The 18,537-nt window shown below is 34.8% G+C and overlaps 1 protein-coding gene across 1 annotated transcript in view; it reads right to left on the bottom strand.

Moving 5' to 3' along the window:
- The window catches only part of LOC145686085 (uncharacterized), a 105,156-nt gene that overhangs the window by 18,779 nt on the left and 67,840 nt on the right, over positions 1–18,537 (bottom strand). Inside the window, exon 4 of the mRNA XM_081759019.1 lies at positions 2,212–2,277. Within this exon, the coding sequence (XP_081615145.1) occupies positions 2,212–2,277 (66 nt within the window). The remainder of the gene's footprint in view (positions 1–2,211; positions 2,278–18,537) is intronic.

The following is an 18,537-nucleotide window of genomic DNA, read 5'->3' as shown; positions in this document are numbered from 1 at the left end:
ATGCTACTCTCAAATTATTTAGCAATTAAATACTAATTAGTTTGGTATTTTATCTTGTACTAAAAATTAAATTATATACTGCAATTTTGAAATCAAGCTTTAGCACTTCAAGAAAAAATGGATTAGGAGAATTACGGTGATGCCAATATCAGGTGTAGTGGAGGAGCGTTTTAGTTTTGGTTAGTCAGGGGGGCGCTAAGGCGAGTTCTTGCCCCTGGCGATAACTAGTCTAATTGTGTCGCTGGTTTTCGGTGACCTCTTCAAAACTCTTATTTCCATAATGTTCTTCCAGTTAACGTCTTTTGCATTACTCCTATCTGAATCTCGAATTTGTAGAGTTCTTTAGAGAGCTGCTTGAAGTTGAGGAAGTCACTATGCTGTAGTTCCACTACCTCGAAAGCAGGGGCGTCTTTTAGGGGGGAGCAGAGAGGGGCAATTGCCCCCCTGAGTTCGAGAGTTATATAGATTTTATCAATAGAATAGTAGTAAATCAGTGAAAACACGAAATTTTACTTATATTTTACTCAAGGGGTCTTGCCAAGCCAAATCTGAAATGACGCTACTGCTCGAAAGGCTGCTTTCTACGAGCCAGCTTGATCACAGGGACCAGTTGTGAAGGCACATAATATTTCTTACTTGTATGTGTGTGTTTTTTAATATTAAAACAAATTAGGCATTAAGGTGAAAACACACACACAAATTGAAAGTCGTTTGATATACGACTCTGTGTGAACAATGGAAACTTACCTTAATTTTTCTTGCAAACTGTCGTACCTTGAGTTACGGCAGTTCGAGAGAAATTTATTTCTCTACAATTGAGATACGACGAACATCAAACTGCTTATTCCACAGTTATATTTAGGAATTTAGATACGGCTAATAAAGAGAATTATAGAGCTCCTAAAGGGGAATTGGGGACTGGTCTTAACTCAAAAATCGATTTTTTTTTTTTTTAAGATACGACACTTTGCAAACAAAGGAACGATAAGGTGGAGGCACTGGCTTGTGATAAAATTGAATATTTTAACAACCGTTTTGGTGCATAAACCAGTCATTTTTAGCTCTTCATGTATGAAACAGGCTTAATCAAAGAAATATCAGAAAGAAATACTGGAGTAAAGGAGAGGAAGATAATGAAATAAACACGTGTTGTTGGTGGTGTACGTGTAGTCATGGTAGAGGTCTGCACGGGTCGGAATTTTTAACCCCGAGCCTGGCCCGGCCCGTGAATTTATAAAGTGAGGCTCGACCCGAGTCCGAAATGTTTTAACATTTAGGCCCGAACCCGTGCGATAATCAAATGAGCCCGAAATAAGCCCGAATTACAGAAACTTAATATTGAATGCAAAATTGCATTTTTATATAAAGCAATTAAAGGTTTAATTTTGCAGTTGTGCTTTAAAAGTTCTCCAGAAAGAACTGTTGAATAAATATCGTTGTACAGTATATTTACAAAGTTAGGCCCGAAAAGGTCCGAGAAATACGGTTGTATATTTCAAAATTAACGGCCCAAGCCCGGGCCGGGCCCGAAGTGATTTATGCTTTGTAGGCCTGAGCCCGTGCAGAGCTCTAAGTCATGGATGCTTGAAGAACCATCAACTTCGCTATTGACGTTCTTGTATGATTGTCACCACTGTTCTTTCTCAGAGCTATAGCTTTCCTGTCTGCTCTGTCTCCTCTCCGTAACATCACAGAGAATTCAGATGGAAATGGGGGGGGGGGGGCGGTGGCTCAGTGGTAGAGCGTTCACCTCTGGTGCTTGGGGTCCCGGGTTCAAACCCTGCTCCCGCCAAGTGAACTTTGTGGTGGACAAACACCGTGTGCGTGGGTTTTCTCGAGGTTCTCCCGTTTCCTCCCACTTTCTTCATACCACCGTTTCACTCATTTCTCATGATCACCGTCTCCTTTAGCCTAACCGGCATAACCGTGGGACGTAAAACTCAAAGATTTCAGATGGAAATGGCTGGTATAAAGCATTATTTGGATTGTCTTTGCGAAAAGACCTTTGGGTCTGCCTGGAAGAAAATGGAAGGATAATATAAAAATTGAACTTAGTGAGATTAGTATGATTGATTTTGGGTAAGAACTTCTGGTTCTACTGGACATAACTGAAACAATATAAAGAAATGTGGGACGTTAAACTGAAGATATTTATTTTCCAATTAGACCTATGTGAAAACATGAATATTGTGAAGTCGTTTCTTGACTTACCTCTGCTGGAACACTTTTGACAACGTCAGTGTGCTTGTTGATGGGATACAATAGTTTCAATCCGTACTGCAAAGATCAAAGACCTTAACTTTATTATATTAAATATTGCAAAATTATGGTTTATTTATTTATTTCACCTATATTCAGAATACTAAGATTATTCACAATGAGCTAAACTATAAACTTGTGCAAAATAGATCAGGCTTACAGTAAATCTATACTGGTACACAGAGAATACGAAGTTAATTTCATTTTCACGTATATTTGCTTACTAAAATACAAGGTTGAGTCATAAGTCTTGCAATATTCTAATACACAACATTACAATGAAAGCAAGTTAACATCCAAAGTATAGCACTTCGTGTTGAACTGTCTGGAGCCACTTTCCTGCCAATTCCTCCATTCTATGCAGGTCTGTATCTACGGGGGGCTAGAGGGGCCGTCCCCTTAAATTTTCACTTCCCACCTAAAATTTTCACGGTAGGCTTGCAAATGAACTATAATATGGTTATGAACTATAATATGATTGGGTCGGGCCCCCCTAACTTCTACCGGGCCCCACCTACATGTTTATTCTGGCGACGGGCCTGATTCCATGTCGACATCACGTCTTGTACTTAGAGGCAAAGAAGCCAATCACTCCTCTTTCTACCTCCTGCTAATTGGTGAAGCATAGTGATTTCAGGAATTTCGTCATGGACCGAAACAGGTAGTGAACAGGGACGAAGTCAGAACTATATACCGGATGTGGCAACATACCGATGCCATCAAGTTTCTAATTTTTTGTTGCGTTTTTCGAGTTGCAGCAGTACTCTTTAAATTCACCAATACTGGATATTTTAGGCGTAATGCAGCATACATCTGCTCTTACTATTCGTAATAAAGGTCAACATTGATGGTTTGACCATTAGGAACGAACTCGAACTGAATTACTGCATTGTAATTCCACCACACACAGAGCATGAAATAATGCTTGAAACGGATCTATGCGTTTCTAGGTGGCTACATTTTTGGGAGTTATAGAAGCAAAAGCCTTTGATAAATATCAGTGATCAAGTAACAATTCCTCAGTATTCATAAAATTGATTGAATTCATGTATAGAAATGTTAAAAAGTGGAAGATCGTTTAAAGAATCTGAAAATTTTCATGGCTCAGACAATTTTCAGTACTAGGGCTATGTAGGAACAAGTGAAATAATTTTTCATGATTCGAAAAATTCTGTCTGTCCTGTACAGTGATGAAAATTTTCCGGAAAATTTTTCGATTCATAAAAACATACTCCACTTATTCCTACATCATTGTTTAGCCGTGATGTGAGGTGGGAAATTTTCTTCTATATTTTTCCGGAAAAGTTTCCGTTTTTAACAAATATCAGTGATCAAGTAACAGTTCCTCAGTATTCATAAAATTGATTGAAATCATGTATGGAAATGTTAAATAGTGATAGATCGTTTAAAGAATCTGAAAATTTTCATGGTTCAGACAATTTTCAGTACTATGTAGGAACAAGTGAAACAATTTTTCATGAATCGAAATATTTTCTGTCTTGTATGGAAAAATTGAAGAACTTTTTATGAGTGGGAACATTTTCATCATTTTGAAGCAAAAAGTAAAACAACTTTTTGTGAATCGGAAAGTTTTATTGCTCTGTAGAAACAAGTGAAAGGAATTTTCATGAATCGGAAAATTTTCATCACGATGTAGAAACAAGTGAAAAAACTTTTCATAATCCGGACAATTTTGGATATTATGTAGAGTGATGTTTGGTGGAAATTTTCCCACTATATTTAACTGCACATTCAGCTATAAAATTCAAAGTTAAACAGCAACAAATTATCATTTTCCAATTAGCTTTCGAAAACCAGAAAATTTTCTAATATTTCAAGTTGTGAAGTAAAAATATACAGTGTTTCTCTCTCTCTCTCTCTCTTTCTGTGAGTGTGTGTCTGTGTGTAAAGTGCAGGGAACATCATCGAGTTCGTAGAGAACAAGTATCCCATTCCAATAATTAAAATGTAACAAGAAATTGAAAATAGACCTTTGTGAATTTATCAATTTCAGTAACAGAACATTTCACTATTTCTTCAAGTGTAGGCCTGCCTATGTAATGAAATAACTACATAAAAGTTCCTTATGAAGATTGTTTCTATTATTTTATTGGAAGAACAACTACACAAATCAGCTTCCTTATTAATTATATTTCACTTTCTCTTCTGAATGAATATATGAATAAATGAATGTTATTTTCAGTAAATGATCAGTACTTGCTTTCATGAGTTACTTAAACTCGAATTTTGGGTAGTCAAAAATTTACAGTAGGCGCTTTATATTATATCCACTTATTTATAAATGTTGCAGTATGTAAATCTATAAAAGTCTTAAAGCTATGAGAAAACCGTCTTATGCGTATTAAACTAACGAAATCTAATATTGTAAGATCAAAGGTGGATTCTGAGGGAAGAACGCATTGAAGTTTTTGAAACATTCTTGAAATGAAGAATCGTTAGATTTTCACTTCATGAAACTTTTTAAGACAATATTTATTACCAATAAATTTTACAGCTAAACAACGATGTAGGAATAAGTGGAGTATGTTTTTATGAATCGGAAAATATTCATCACTTCTAATAAATTTAAATTTACAGAGAATTATACACGAAAATGCTCAAAGCCCAAGTTTTTATATTAACAATTTCCTGCGGAAAACTCTCGGTCTCCCATTTGACTGAGGGGTATACCAAACCCCCGGAAGATCCGCCTCCACAGCTGACACACCATAAATTCGTCCATGCTCAAAACACGATATTTATATGCATTAAGGCAAGAAGACACACACATACATAAGACATAAACAATTCAATATGGCATATCAAAATACTAACTAGATGAACTTCTTTGAAAATACTTCATTTCAAAAACAAACGGAGGAAAAAGGTAACAAAAATGTCGGTGTTGTCAACTTAGAAATTATTTCTACATAAGAAATAAAATCTTTTTACGTGCAAGACTATTCGTCAATTACTGGGTATAAAAATGGATTTATTAAAGGTATTTAGCATCTACCCTCCAGTGACGGTATGTCTTGACTACTAAAATACCTGAGGTGGTATGCCTTCACCACTTAAAAACCAGAGGCGGTATAGCATACCACCGCATACCGTCTCACTTCGACCACTGAGTATAACAGAGGCACAGTTGCTTGCTTTCCGGCCAAACCAATATTCTTCAGAGGAAAAATATGTTGGCAAAAATATCAAAAACAATTCAAACCATCGTCTAGATCTTCAGGCGTACAGTCACAACACCAGTTTCTTCATCATTAACTTGCAATATATGCAACCAGAAAATGCTAACTTGGACTTGCAAAAAGTGTAACGAAGTACATGCAAAAAATCAGCGTCCAGCATGGAGGAAGCAGTGTATCTGATGTATGGATTCGAACCATTTAGTGCAAATTTATACAACTAGACAGGGACAAATTGAAATAAACCAAACATGTAGTGATAATGAGAAACAGGATCAAGGGAACCCAGTCAATATTGTGGACAGTAACGACGTTTAAGATTTAGCAAGCAAGCATTCTGAGATTGAATTGTCCTCTGACAACATGGAAAGTTCATCCGAAGGCTGTGAGAAGCTTACTCTTTTAGAAAGATCAGAAAGTTCAGTGTTACAAATTGCAGCAGAAAGAACAGCAATTGAAGGCGGAAATGGAAACAATAGGGTAAACAGCAGAAAACAGATTTTCCGGAATAAGAATTACAAAGTACTGAGGGTGTCTGAAGAAAGCGAGGAAGAACAGCGGAGTTATTCCCGGAGAGATAAAGGTACAGAAGTAAAAGAACATTAAAGAAATTAATACGGGGAGTACAGAGTTTAAAAAAAAAGTAGTATCTACGATAGTGAATTGTTGAAAATGAAGAGTTTCTTTCCCAAGATGAGGTTATGGGAAAGATATAAGAAGATACAACTGAAGTAAAGGAGATAGTGCTTGCCCTGTTGCCGAAGAAGAAGAAACATACAGGGTTAGCATAAATTATCATTCATTTTGAAAAAAAGCTATATTTTCAAAAGTATTACACGTACACACATGGAAGATATATGAAAAGAATCATAAAGTCACAAAGTTTATATACCCTCAGAAGACGCGACGTCTGTTTTCTTGCTTTCCCTGCACTTTCGACAGTGCCACACTGCTACATCGGAAGAATAATTGACTCGTGCTGCCACCTGGAATACATAATACAAAATTGGTGAGTTTTGGTTCTTTTCATATATTTTTCATGTGTGTACGTGTAATATATTTGAAAATATAACTTTTTCAAAACGAATGAATCATTTATGCTAATCCTGTATTTTTCCGTAGTCCTGGGAGAATGTTGACAGAATTAAAGTTGTTAGAATAAGATTTATAAAATAATCAGGCATAGTGTTAAAAAGGATTTCGTTGTTCATTTATTGTTCTTTTAAAAGTAATTAGGTTGAATTACATATATAAAAAAGTAGTGAAACTTGGAAGAAACGATTATTATGGCAGATCAATGGATCTTATATATATATATATATATATATATATATATATATATATATATATACCGGGTGCACCATTTATAATGTCCCACCTTTATAACAGAGGAACCAAGAGAGAGAGAGAAGCGAAACTTTGCACAAAACAACTACAGGAAGGGGGACATCTATCGATGTATTGGGTAACATCACCAGGTGAACAGTGTTGCCAACCCAATATAAAGTCCATTAGTATAAATGGAATGACCTAAATTTAATTTCACAATTCGAATCAGCAGTGAAAACAAAGACGACAGAGATGCAACTCGCAGATCAGTATTGCATACTTTTTGAGAAATATTGTAAAACACGTGTCAAATTTAAACGCCTTTAACACACACAAGGAATGAAGTAGTAACTATTTGTGCACATTAAATGAAATACTGGGAAGAACTCTTTAAAATGACTTCAAGTTTAGAAGGATCAGTTAAACAGTGTTGCCACAACAGAAGAGAGAAAAGTTGAATTTGGAAATAATGCAATAACTTGAAAAAGGTCCCTAGTACAGTATGATTTAAAATTCATAGAGCATATCAGTATATCATAAGGAGCATTGTCACGTTTATTTGAGATCGATATGTCAAGTACTTACCAAGATATTTGGTACTCTGTGAAAGCTGAGAATTTTGTGCTGTACAAGATGGTAACGCTGTTTCAAATTTCCCTTTTTTCCCTCTGCGTGGGAGAAACATTTAAATACTAATCTGTGACACAAGTTATATTCTGTGACGTGCCGAATTAAATCAAACTATTTAAAAAAGGAAACAGATTATGTTTTCTGTTTCATGAATTTTGTAATGTATGTTACGAATAATTGTTTATTGATCATCATAAACATATATTTCTTTAATTTATTTTTTTCTCCTGAATATAAGTTAGAAAAGACAATAAAACGTAGATATTAATAGTTGTAAAATTTGAATTGAAAATACATAGGCTGAGTTCTCTTAAATGGTAGCAAAATTTTTCAAATCATCCAATATTTATACGTACTATCCAATTTTAGGGGACCATACACAACTTATTTTGTATTTCATTCACCACGAAATTAACTGCAAATAATGTATAAATGTTGTTTTTTAAGAAGTAAGTTGCATTTATTTATTCATAGGTGCCGCTTCCCTTACGAGGACTCCGGGAGACCCGGGTTCGATTCCCGGCGGGAGCTCAAGTGGTTCGGAGTCCATGTTAATCAGTAGGTCCACGTCTCATATAGCCTCGTTGCTGAACGGGACGTTAAACTCAAAATCAACTGCTGTTACTATACCTTCAGGGAGAAACCTAGTCATTCATAATTGTCCACTAATACGAACAAAATTAATTATGAATGATTAGCTTCCTCCCTGAAGGTTTAGTAACAGCGCACTGTGAGTTTATTGGTTGATGCCACACGCCAATTCGGGTGACGGTGACGCAGAGTAAGTGTAAAAGCCTTACGAATATTTTACTACGGATAAAATAAGTGAGTGCATATAAATGATGGTTGTATTAGAAACTATTTTCCACCGGTGCTGTATTTGTGCACAGTATACAGAACTTGTATTTTATGTTTACAAGTGGAACGCTACAAGTATGAAACCGTGACAAGTATTATTGAAACTCATATCATTATTAAAATCCACTCATTTCACTATCTTTAATTTTGTGGGGAACTATTCCGATATGGATTGTGTCAACGCAAAGCAATATTTAACATTTTGTTAGTTATCATCGGCATAGCAGTTATAATGACTTTTTGCATTTCTTGTGTGTACAATTTCTTGAACATTGCTTCCGAATGATCCCCTTAGACGTGCAAACGAAGAAAGTGAGTAATTATCATGGTTACACCGCTTGGCTACACTCACCAGCTACAAAACAGCCAAAGAAATTGTGCTTGCAAATCATCCTTTGTATTGCTTCAATTGGAACAAACTGTAACTTATTTCATTCATTCGTGTTTAAAAGAGAAATAGTAACAAGTCGGTAATATTTACAGATAATATTGAATTGTTTTGATATTACTCCCCTAAAGTTGCACGAGAATAAGTATATTCACCGCACGAAATAGCTATTAGGTAACTCTCGTAAACGTATTTCTGCCATCTTGTTCAAATATGACTTCGTATTACTAACTCAAGATCAATTTATATCCATATTAAGTTTAATTAGTCCCTTCAAGAACTCAAATGGGTTTCATTTCATTGTATGTCCATTGATTAATGTTTTATTTCGTTTTAAACATTTCTTCACGATTTCTCTAACGCTGAGGGAAAAAAGGGAATTTTGAAACAGCGTTACCATCTTGTACAGCACAAAATTCTCAGCTTTTACAGAGTACCGAATATCTCGGTAAGTACTTGACTTATCGATCTCAAATAAACGTGACAATGCTCCTTATGACATACTGATATGCTATATGGATTTTAAATCATACTGTACTAGGGACCTTTTTCAAGTTATTGCACTATTTCCAAATTCAACTTTTCTCTCTTCTGTTGTAGCAACACTGTTTAACTGATCCTTCTAAACTTGAAGTAATTTTAAAGAGTTCTTCCCAGTATTTCATTTAATGTGCACAAATAGTTACTACTTCATTCCTTGTGTGTGTTAAAGGCGTTTAAATTTGACACGTGTTTTACAATATTTCTCAAAAAGTATGCAACACTGATCTGCGAGTGGCATCTCTTTCGTCTTTGTTTTCACTGCTGATTCGAATTGTGAAATTAAATTTAGGTCATTCCATTTAAAAAATCATAACTTTATATTGGGTTGGCAACACTGTTCACCTGGTGATGTTACCTAATACATCGATAGGTGTCCCCCTTCCTGTAGTTGCTTTGTGCAAAGTTTCGCTTCTCTCTCTCTCTTGGTTCCTCTGCTATAAAGGTGGGACATTATAAATGGTGCACCCGGTATATATATATATATATATCAATCTGTTGTACAGAAAAAGGCTCTCGACAGGTAATCAAATAAAATATAAGTAAAGAGTGAAGATTAAATGTTCTCCTTTTCTGTGTGTAATAATGAAGATATTGATGTTCCCAGTTATAAGTGGTAGTTACCATAACAACCAACTCTTGAATGTTAGTTGTTACACTTCTACACGTAATTATAATTAAGCGAGGATAGTTTAAGAGACCTTTCTGTAATTATAAAATAGTACCAAATAATATTTAGAACATATACCATATGATTAGATGTTATTTTGCTAAATGTTGTTTAGTACTTTTTTTTTAAAAAAAAAATAAACTTCAGTGATTTTAATAGAAATTCGACTTGCAATGTTTAGAGACCAGTGTCAATTTTGTTTGCGCAGGATATGACATAAATAATCGTACAATAGAAACTGGTTAGGCCTATATCGCGCCTCAAAACAACGCGGAATTGGTACTAATATCATGTGTAAAAACATGTCCCTCGAAGTCTAGTTGAACTTCGGACTTCTTTTATGCGTGCAGTCTTGTTTGAATTTCCACTATCTTTGGCATCGAGTATTATTATTGTATCTATATCTTAAGAATTCATTGTCAACTTAACCCTGAAAACTGGTCGCTCTACAGTTTCTAAATTTTATAGTGTGATTGTTCTTGTCTGGGTAATAGGCCAGGTAACAAGGGCTCCACAAGCATTTAAATTTTAAAAAATGCAATAAAGAAAAAATACAAATAATTGAGGGAGTTAAAAGTACCGTATCAAAACCTAGTATATTTTGCAAATATTAAATAACAGTAGGTAGCCTCACGATTAAAAGTGTGTTCACATCGTCTTGCATAGGTAACCACAACTGACATACACGTGTATAGGAAGGCAAGTTGCGTAGGAATCTATGATATAGTTTTTATTTTGAGTAGAGAATTAAGGAGCAAGTCTTCAGTTAGGACTCAGATTCACAGCATCAGTGAAATATCATCTCTGGAAAGTTTCGGAGTGATTCTCATTTTCTAGATATCTTGTCTGATGCGTTAAGGTAACCACAACAATATGTATCAGTGAATGGATATGTGAGGGTCATTTCATAAATAATACACACTAATTTTTTGTGACTTACACTTCATTGTTTGGAGAGGATCTCTTTACAAGACATTAATATAATCTTCCTGGTTGGTAATGACGAAATCCCAACGTCCGGGTAGCTTCTATATTCCATCAAGGACGTCATTTTTGTGAAGCTGTCGAATGGTTCGGGTAATGGCTACAGAAACTCTTGCAGACATGGAAACTGACGTCCACGTATACGTTGTTTCAAATTTGGGAAGAGTGTTAGTCTAGTGGATTCATGTCCAGTCTGTAGGGAGTATGAGGTAACATTTCCCAATCGTATTTGCGAAGTTTTGTACTAACAGCATTAGCGTTGAGTGTTGTCGAGAAGAACCAGTGGACCCACCCTGAGCAACTGGGATCGGATTTTGTGGCTTTTCTGAGTAGTTTTAGCAGGAATTCACAATAATACGCTACTGTGACACTTTTTCCATACGGGGCCCTGTCCGTTATGATAATACCTTGGTGATCGTAAGCAAAATTCATCATTTGCTTAATCTTTGATTAAAATTGGCGATACTCTTTTTGGTCTTGCAGAAGGTGGAGCTATCCACTCGTTGAATTGTGAATTCAACTCCAGCTCAAAGTCTCTGATCCACGTTTCATCAATAGCAATAATGTGATGCAGAAAGTTCTCACCTTCTACGCTGAACCTTTATTTCAGCACAATCGCATTGACCAGAAACGTCTGCTTTTGTTCAGCAGTCAAGAAATGTGTGTAGGGGTGGGGGTGCAGCGGGCAGAATTCTTCTGTAAATAACTTGTCAGAATTCAGATGGAATCCCCGTAATGTCAGAAAATTCCTCACATATACGGCGATCTTGTTTAAGTGGATCTACCACAAGTTACACATTTGTTCCATCGGTTGATGATTTCGGCCTTCCCGGTCTTGCACCATCCTTATGCTCACACGACCACTACGGAAACGAGTAGCTCAACGAGAAACTGTACTATGATCCACTGTTATCTCAACACAAACTTCACCTAAGACACTATGAATTTCTGTGGAGTTTTTGCCACGTAAAGTTTCAATCTTTATGTACGACATCTGATCTTCAATCAACACGTTACCCGAGACACCTTGTTTAGAATACCAAAATATAACATGTTGACTAAATTTGATTAAAACGTAAGATTTTGAAAGCTGTATGTTACATTTTATTATTCCATGATTTTGAATTTGGCAGACAGATGTGGAAAGAGAAAAGTCTCCCCCAAACAAATTCCTTTTTAGCACTTCATGTTTGTTTTACTTCTTTTACTTAACAAAATTCATTCCTAAATATGTATATTACCTGATATCGCTTTTATAGTTCAAAATCACATTTAACGATGAGGGATTTCCTTTATTTTATATATTCACTTGAATAATCTTCAAACTTTCAATGTCTACTTTCACACTTTGTTTATATTTTATCGATTCGAAAATATTATTCTTTTTCATATGTATATTTATGGTGCAGAACAGAATACATGTCACTACTTTTCTCAAAATGTAATGCGCTAGGTACAGATCGATAAAAGCGGCGCATTACAGACTCCCCTCTCTCTAGATAAAAAAAATTATCACTTGATAAAATTTTTCTTCAAAATTTAATATATACAAAATTTTCCTTAAGTATCATTTCAGGAATAATTAACCTTCTGTTTCTGGGTTATACTTCGTTAACAGTTTTTGTTTTTCTTCCTTTGTGCAATTGAACAGTTTTAAATTTCTTAAGTTTTGCGTTCCTGCCTTATGATGATCTAAAGTCTTTAATACCGCACAATTCCGTAATAGTTTGGTAACTTGGTAAGGTCCGACATAACATTTTAAATACTTAGCAGCTTCATTTTTAACCGCTGAGGATAAAGGATGAGTTCTTTTCATGACCAAGTCTCCTTCCTTAAGAACAATAGCTCTATGATTCTTAGACTTTAAGGTTACTTCAGTTTTTGGTAATACTGAGTTATGGACTTCTAATATTCTATCAACCAAATCTAATGGATATAATTCTTTTGGCCAATTATACGAAGATTAAATGAATCTATTGCTGAATAGGATTGAAATAATTCTGCGGGTATTTGCTTATGGTTGTGTCTATTGAATAATTTAATAGATCTTGGATTTCTTTTTAACTTCTTACTCCATTTACATTGATGTCCCGCACAATACAATCGAACCAATCTATTTAAATCTCTATGTTTTCTTTCAATAAGTCCATTTCCTCTTGGATTGTATGGCGACGTTTTAGTGTGCTTTATCCTATGTTCCGTGCAAAATTTCTTCAATTTGAAAGAACAGAATTGTGGTCCTTGATCTGTAACAATGACATTCGGATATGGAACCACATGAAAGTATTGCTTTTCAAGAGTTCGTATTATTTCGGAAGTACTAGCATTTCGCAGAGGATAAAAACATACGAATTTAGAATATACATCAATCACAGAGAGAATAAAATAATATCCGTAACTATTTGGTAATATTCCTTCTAGATCCAGACACAGTTTATCGTGTATATTATTAGCAGTTATATGATAATTCTCTAAAGCTATTTTACGGTTTGAATATTTAGTCGCCGCACATTGTAAACAGTTTCTAATGCAGGAAATCATGTCGGTTTTTAGAGTCCACCAATGGAATTATGATCTGCAGAATGCTAAACATTTCTTCTGACCGAAATGTCCTTTTTCATGTATTCGGTGTACCAATGTTTTCCCCATTTCTTTCGGTATAACTAACAGCCAACTACCTCTTTTAACGTTTTTAACAAATATGACTGAATTATGAAATTTTAGATATGGATAATCTGGATTCTGTTCTAATTTTCTTTTTAAATTTTGACAGTACAAATCATTATCTTGACCCTTCTTCAATTCCTTATAATCAAACAACTTGGGATCTTCCTTGAAAATGAAGTATCCATATACTTGAAAAATGTCTTTCGATAAACTACTATTAAAGTCTTTTTGATTAGTTGGGGAATTTTCTCTCCTGCAGTCTTTGACCCCCATATCAATAGACCGCGACGTTAGTTTCCCGGGGTTGACATCATTGAAGTCTCTGGAACCATTACTCCACTTGTGGTAGTTGCAACATTATTTGAATTTATATTCTCTGACCGTTCAGATCCTCCAGGTGGCTGGAAATTATAATTACTCCAGTAATAGGGATTTTGGTACCATGGCGGTGGTGGACCATACCTGGGAAAATTCCATGGTCGTCTCCTTATTGCATTTTTAAAATTCCATCCTCTTCTACTATTTCCATTTGTTATTGGTGACGCAGTATTATTTCCCAAATTTGGTACCAACGGCACACTCGTTGTGTCGGTTTGGACTCCAGAGTCAATTTTCACTTTTCTAGCAAAGTTTACCTGTGGTCTCTGGAATTGTCTACGGGAAAAGTTCCTGGAATCCATAATATTAGTAATATTTGTATCATTATATTCTTGAATTTCCATTATTCTCAACATCAGATCATCTAAGTTTTTATTCGGAGTGCTTCTTAATATTTTTGCTTCGTGACTGGGGAGGCTATTCAGCAACAAGTCTATCAATTCTTTTTCATCTGGGTTGCTACAAATTCTTTGATAAGTTTCGACAACATTCCATGCAAAATCCGATAATGTTGAATACTTACTTCGATCGTACCGCATTAATTGCAATTGTCGCTTTTTGGCTCTCTCCAAACGTTCTGATAGATATTGCTTCTGAAAACATCTAACGAAATCTTCAAAAGTTTTCACCTTATGCTGAATGCTTCGGAACCAGGCTCCAGCTGTTTTTATTAAACACCTTGAGACTAACACCAGTTTTTCAGCATCATTAAGTTTGAATAAGGTTAACGTTTGCGTAAACTCATGTAGGAAGGCTTTGGCAGCTCCATTATATTGTCCATCAAACTTTGGAAAATCCCGTAAATCGGTATATCTAAGTAGATTTTCAGACTCCGTCACTAGATTCGTTACTTTTGTGACATCTAAATTTCCTTTTACAGATTCTCCTTCTCTACTATTAGTTAATAATTCTCCCGATACATCACAGTTCTTTAAAATTCCTTCATTGTTGACATTCGCTTTTAACACCGACTCGCTAGGCCAAGGTATCTGTATTTCCGTCGCAGAAGTCGTAAGAGCTGGCTGCAGTGCAGGTTGAATCTTCGTGTTATTTCCAGTCGACATCCCAAATGTGATGTTCACCACAGATTTTCTATCTTGTTTTCCTTCTCCATTTCCACACAAATTCAATTCTTGAAAGCCTTTCTCTAGGGTCTTCACTCGTCGATCAACTTCTCCTTCCCATTTTAATAGCTTCAAACTGGTACGATCCAATTGATCACGTTGTTGTTTTTGTTCGGATTCCATTATGGAAAGTATGTGATCGAATTCTTTCTGGTTTTGGACTGTTATTTCTACTTTAGTTTCAACCTCTTGAAATTTTGATTCTCTTTCCTGTTCTCTTTTCTTCATATCTTCCACTTCGTTCTCCATTTGTGTGAATTTATTATCTATACTTTCCTGTAGATCTCTTCTAAGATCAATCATATCTTTTCTAACTTCCTGCAACTTCGCATCTAAATAGTAAGAAAATTTAGTAAAAGTGATGTCAATACTAGCTTCCACCGTAGCTCTAAATTCTTATCGCAAACTGGAGCAGTGGTTACACACGTTGTCCATTGATTCTTTTGAAACTACACTTTCAGTTTCGTCTGTCTTGTTCTTAGAACTTTCGTGAAGTATTTCTCGTTCCTTTCTCTCTAATCTATTTCTTTCATGGCTTTCTCCTTTCTTCTTCTTTCTAACTGAGTTCATTTCTTCATCACTTTTAGTAACTTGTTTTCTATCTTTATCTGAATGACGACTATGTCGTGAACTATTTCTTCTTTTATGTACTTCTTCTCTCATGTGACTTCTATGTCTTTTCTTTCTTGTTCTTGTGGCTTCTTCCATAGGAATGGCTCCATTCTCTTCCACGTTCTTTCTCTCCTTTTCACGATCACTCTTATTGGATTTATTAGATTTTCTTTTTAATTCATCATGGTTATGTTTATTCTTATTTCTGGGTTTTGTGCTCATCTCTTCCTTCCCAATTTCGGCACTCACATTGTTCTTACTAGACGGACCTGAATCTTCTTTTGACACTTTTTCTCTCTCAGTTACACTTAATGATTTCACTTTGTCAACTTTTTTCTCCTTTTGACTGCACGCATCGCAAATCCACACAACTGATGGATTACTCATTTCATCGTACTTTTGTTCATTGATACCAACACATATAAAATGATACCACTCTTCACAGTGGTCACATTGAATTATTTTGTTTTTGTCTGCAACTTCCTTATTGTCCCTTTCATTACAGCAGACGCAGACTATAGTATCACTACTCGAGCTAACAATTGACATCTTCTTCTAATAATAGTTCGGAAGAGATTATCTTCTTCCCTTTTCAAATCTGCCATATCTTATATACATGTACTTCCACAATATTCAGAGTTTTCCTCATGTTACCCTCACATTACCTTTTCCTTTTCATATGATAATCACCATCAAATCCTGGCTGGGTCGCCATTTTTACACTTGTAGTGCTCAATTTATATCGTGGCTGTGGTAAACCGTCTTACCGTAAAAGAAAAATAAATTGCAAATCGAAAATGCTAGTATTTAATTGATTAGAACTCTATAAATAACATTGTATTGTCGTAGCAGGTTTGTTGTGCGTCGACTCATGAAGATGTTATCAGGTACCCATCAATCCTCTGCAATACAACAACAAATAACAGTTCAAAGTAATTATAACTAAGTAAAATTTTGTCGTAGGCTCAGCTATACCATGAAAACGCACTTACCACGTATTTCCAGGAACTAAGGCAAGACTTTGGCCCGGCATATCGGAATCATCACCCAAACATGTAATGGTTCGGGAAAATCAACCAGAATGCAAAACAAGGTTCAAGAGGTAATGTGAGGGGCAACATCAGAACAAGTTTTATGCGATCAGAATTTCTACGTAACCAAATAGAACATTGAGATAACATTGTACCGTATATCTGGACATTAATTTCTAAGAATAATCTTAATAACCTCAAAATTTAAATAATTTCATTTAGAGACTTTATTTCATTATGATTATATGTATAAATTATGTAATGAAGGCTTTATGTTTTAACCATAATAATATGGAAGCGGTATGTCATATCACAAATCCACATCTAGCATTGTATTTTAGTTTTGACTGTAAATACATTCACATCGCGTCCTGCCGATGCAGTTAAGTGGCGAATACCATCATTACTACATATATTTAACATTCTCCATTATTTTAAAATAATTCTTTATAATTAACTCTCTTCTTTAATCATATATATATATATATATATTATAACATCAACTTTAAATACTTATTCTTCTCATTTCTTTATATGTTACTAATTCTTTCTTCCTTAGTTTAAATAAACTTCTGCCACATTGCTTTATATTCCTGACAAGGACGGCGTATGTACTATAATGTATTTGTGGATTATTCTCAATAAAATTATAATACATTCTAAGCAACATAAATAAAACAGCATTATTAAAAATTCCAAATTGAAGTTTATAAATTTAGGCCATTTAGCAGTACGGTATTATATGTCTGAATTTTCGTTGAGGTTGTTTAGAATACCAAAATATAACATGTTGACTAAATTTGATTAAAACTTAAGATTTTGAAAGCTGTATGTTACATTTTATTATTCCATGATTTTGAATTTGGCAGACAGATGTGGAAAGAGAAAAGTCTCCCCCAAACAAATTCCTTTTTAGCACTTCATGTTTGTTTTATTTCCTTTACTTAACAAAATTCATTCCTAAATATATATATTACCTCATATCGCTTTTATAGTTCAAAATCACATTTAACGATGAGGGATTTCCTTTATTTTATATATTGACTTGAATAATCTTCAAACTTTCAATGTCTACTTTCACACTTTGTTTATATTTTATCGATTCAAAAATATTATTCTTTTTCATATGTATATTTATGGTGCAGAACAGAATACATGTCACTACTTTTCTCAAAATGTAATGCGCTAGGTACAGATCGATAAAAGCGGCGCATTACAACCTGATGCCTCCATTTCCAACACTTGTCACAGCTACACTGTACTCACTGAAGAGCGCACAAGCACATGTCCTGCTGTCTCAAAACCTCAGCTTCAACTGATGAAGAAATGTTAACCTCGATTGCATCATCCACTCTGAAGTGTTGCCATAATGTGGATTATTTATGAAATGAAACTGGTATAATTGACTAAATACTTTATCCAAAATGTCAGCATTAACAGGATAACAAACATAAGTAGCAATTGTAATCATATACATCACCATTTCAATATTATAAAGATAGTATTTCTTCTTACGATCTTTCTAAGATTGATCCATTACCTACAATATGTTTGTTAACACAACTCACTTGGTAATCTAAGTAAATTAATGTATTAAATATTGATAAGCGATTTTTGTAACATATGTATTTAGGTTACGTATAATGTAACCCGTAACGGTGAATATGAAGACTATTACAGGATGTTTCCCTTATACCAATGTGAACACTAGCATAACGGAGTTTCTGCTTATCGTTAAAAAGAAGAAAAAACTATTAGAATCCTTGTTGTTGCCTACAAAGGCTTTCATTGGTTGAATTATAAACTATTTCTGAAACTCTTGTCAACACGTGATTAGCACAAACTCCGGGTGAGTGACTTTTGTAAGTAA

This window comes from Thermobia domestica, chromosome 5 (genome assembly GCF_964235325.1).
Source record: "Thermobia domestica chromosome 5, izTheDome1.hap1.1, whole genome shotgun sequence".
Lineage (NCBI taxonomy): Eukaryota > Metazoa > Arthropoda > Insecta > Zygentoma > Lepismatidae > Thermobia > Thermobia domestica.
The sequence above is the reverse complement of the archived record's forward strand: the minus strand, read 5'-3'. Positions and strand labels throughout refer to the sequence as shown.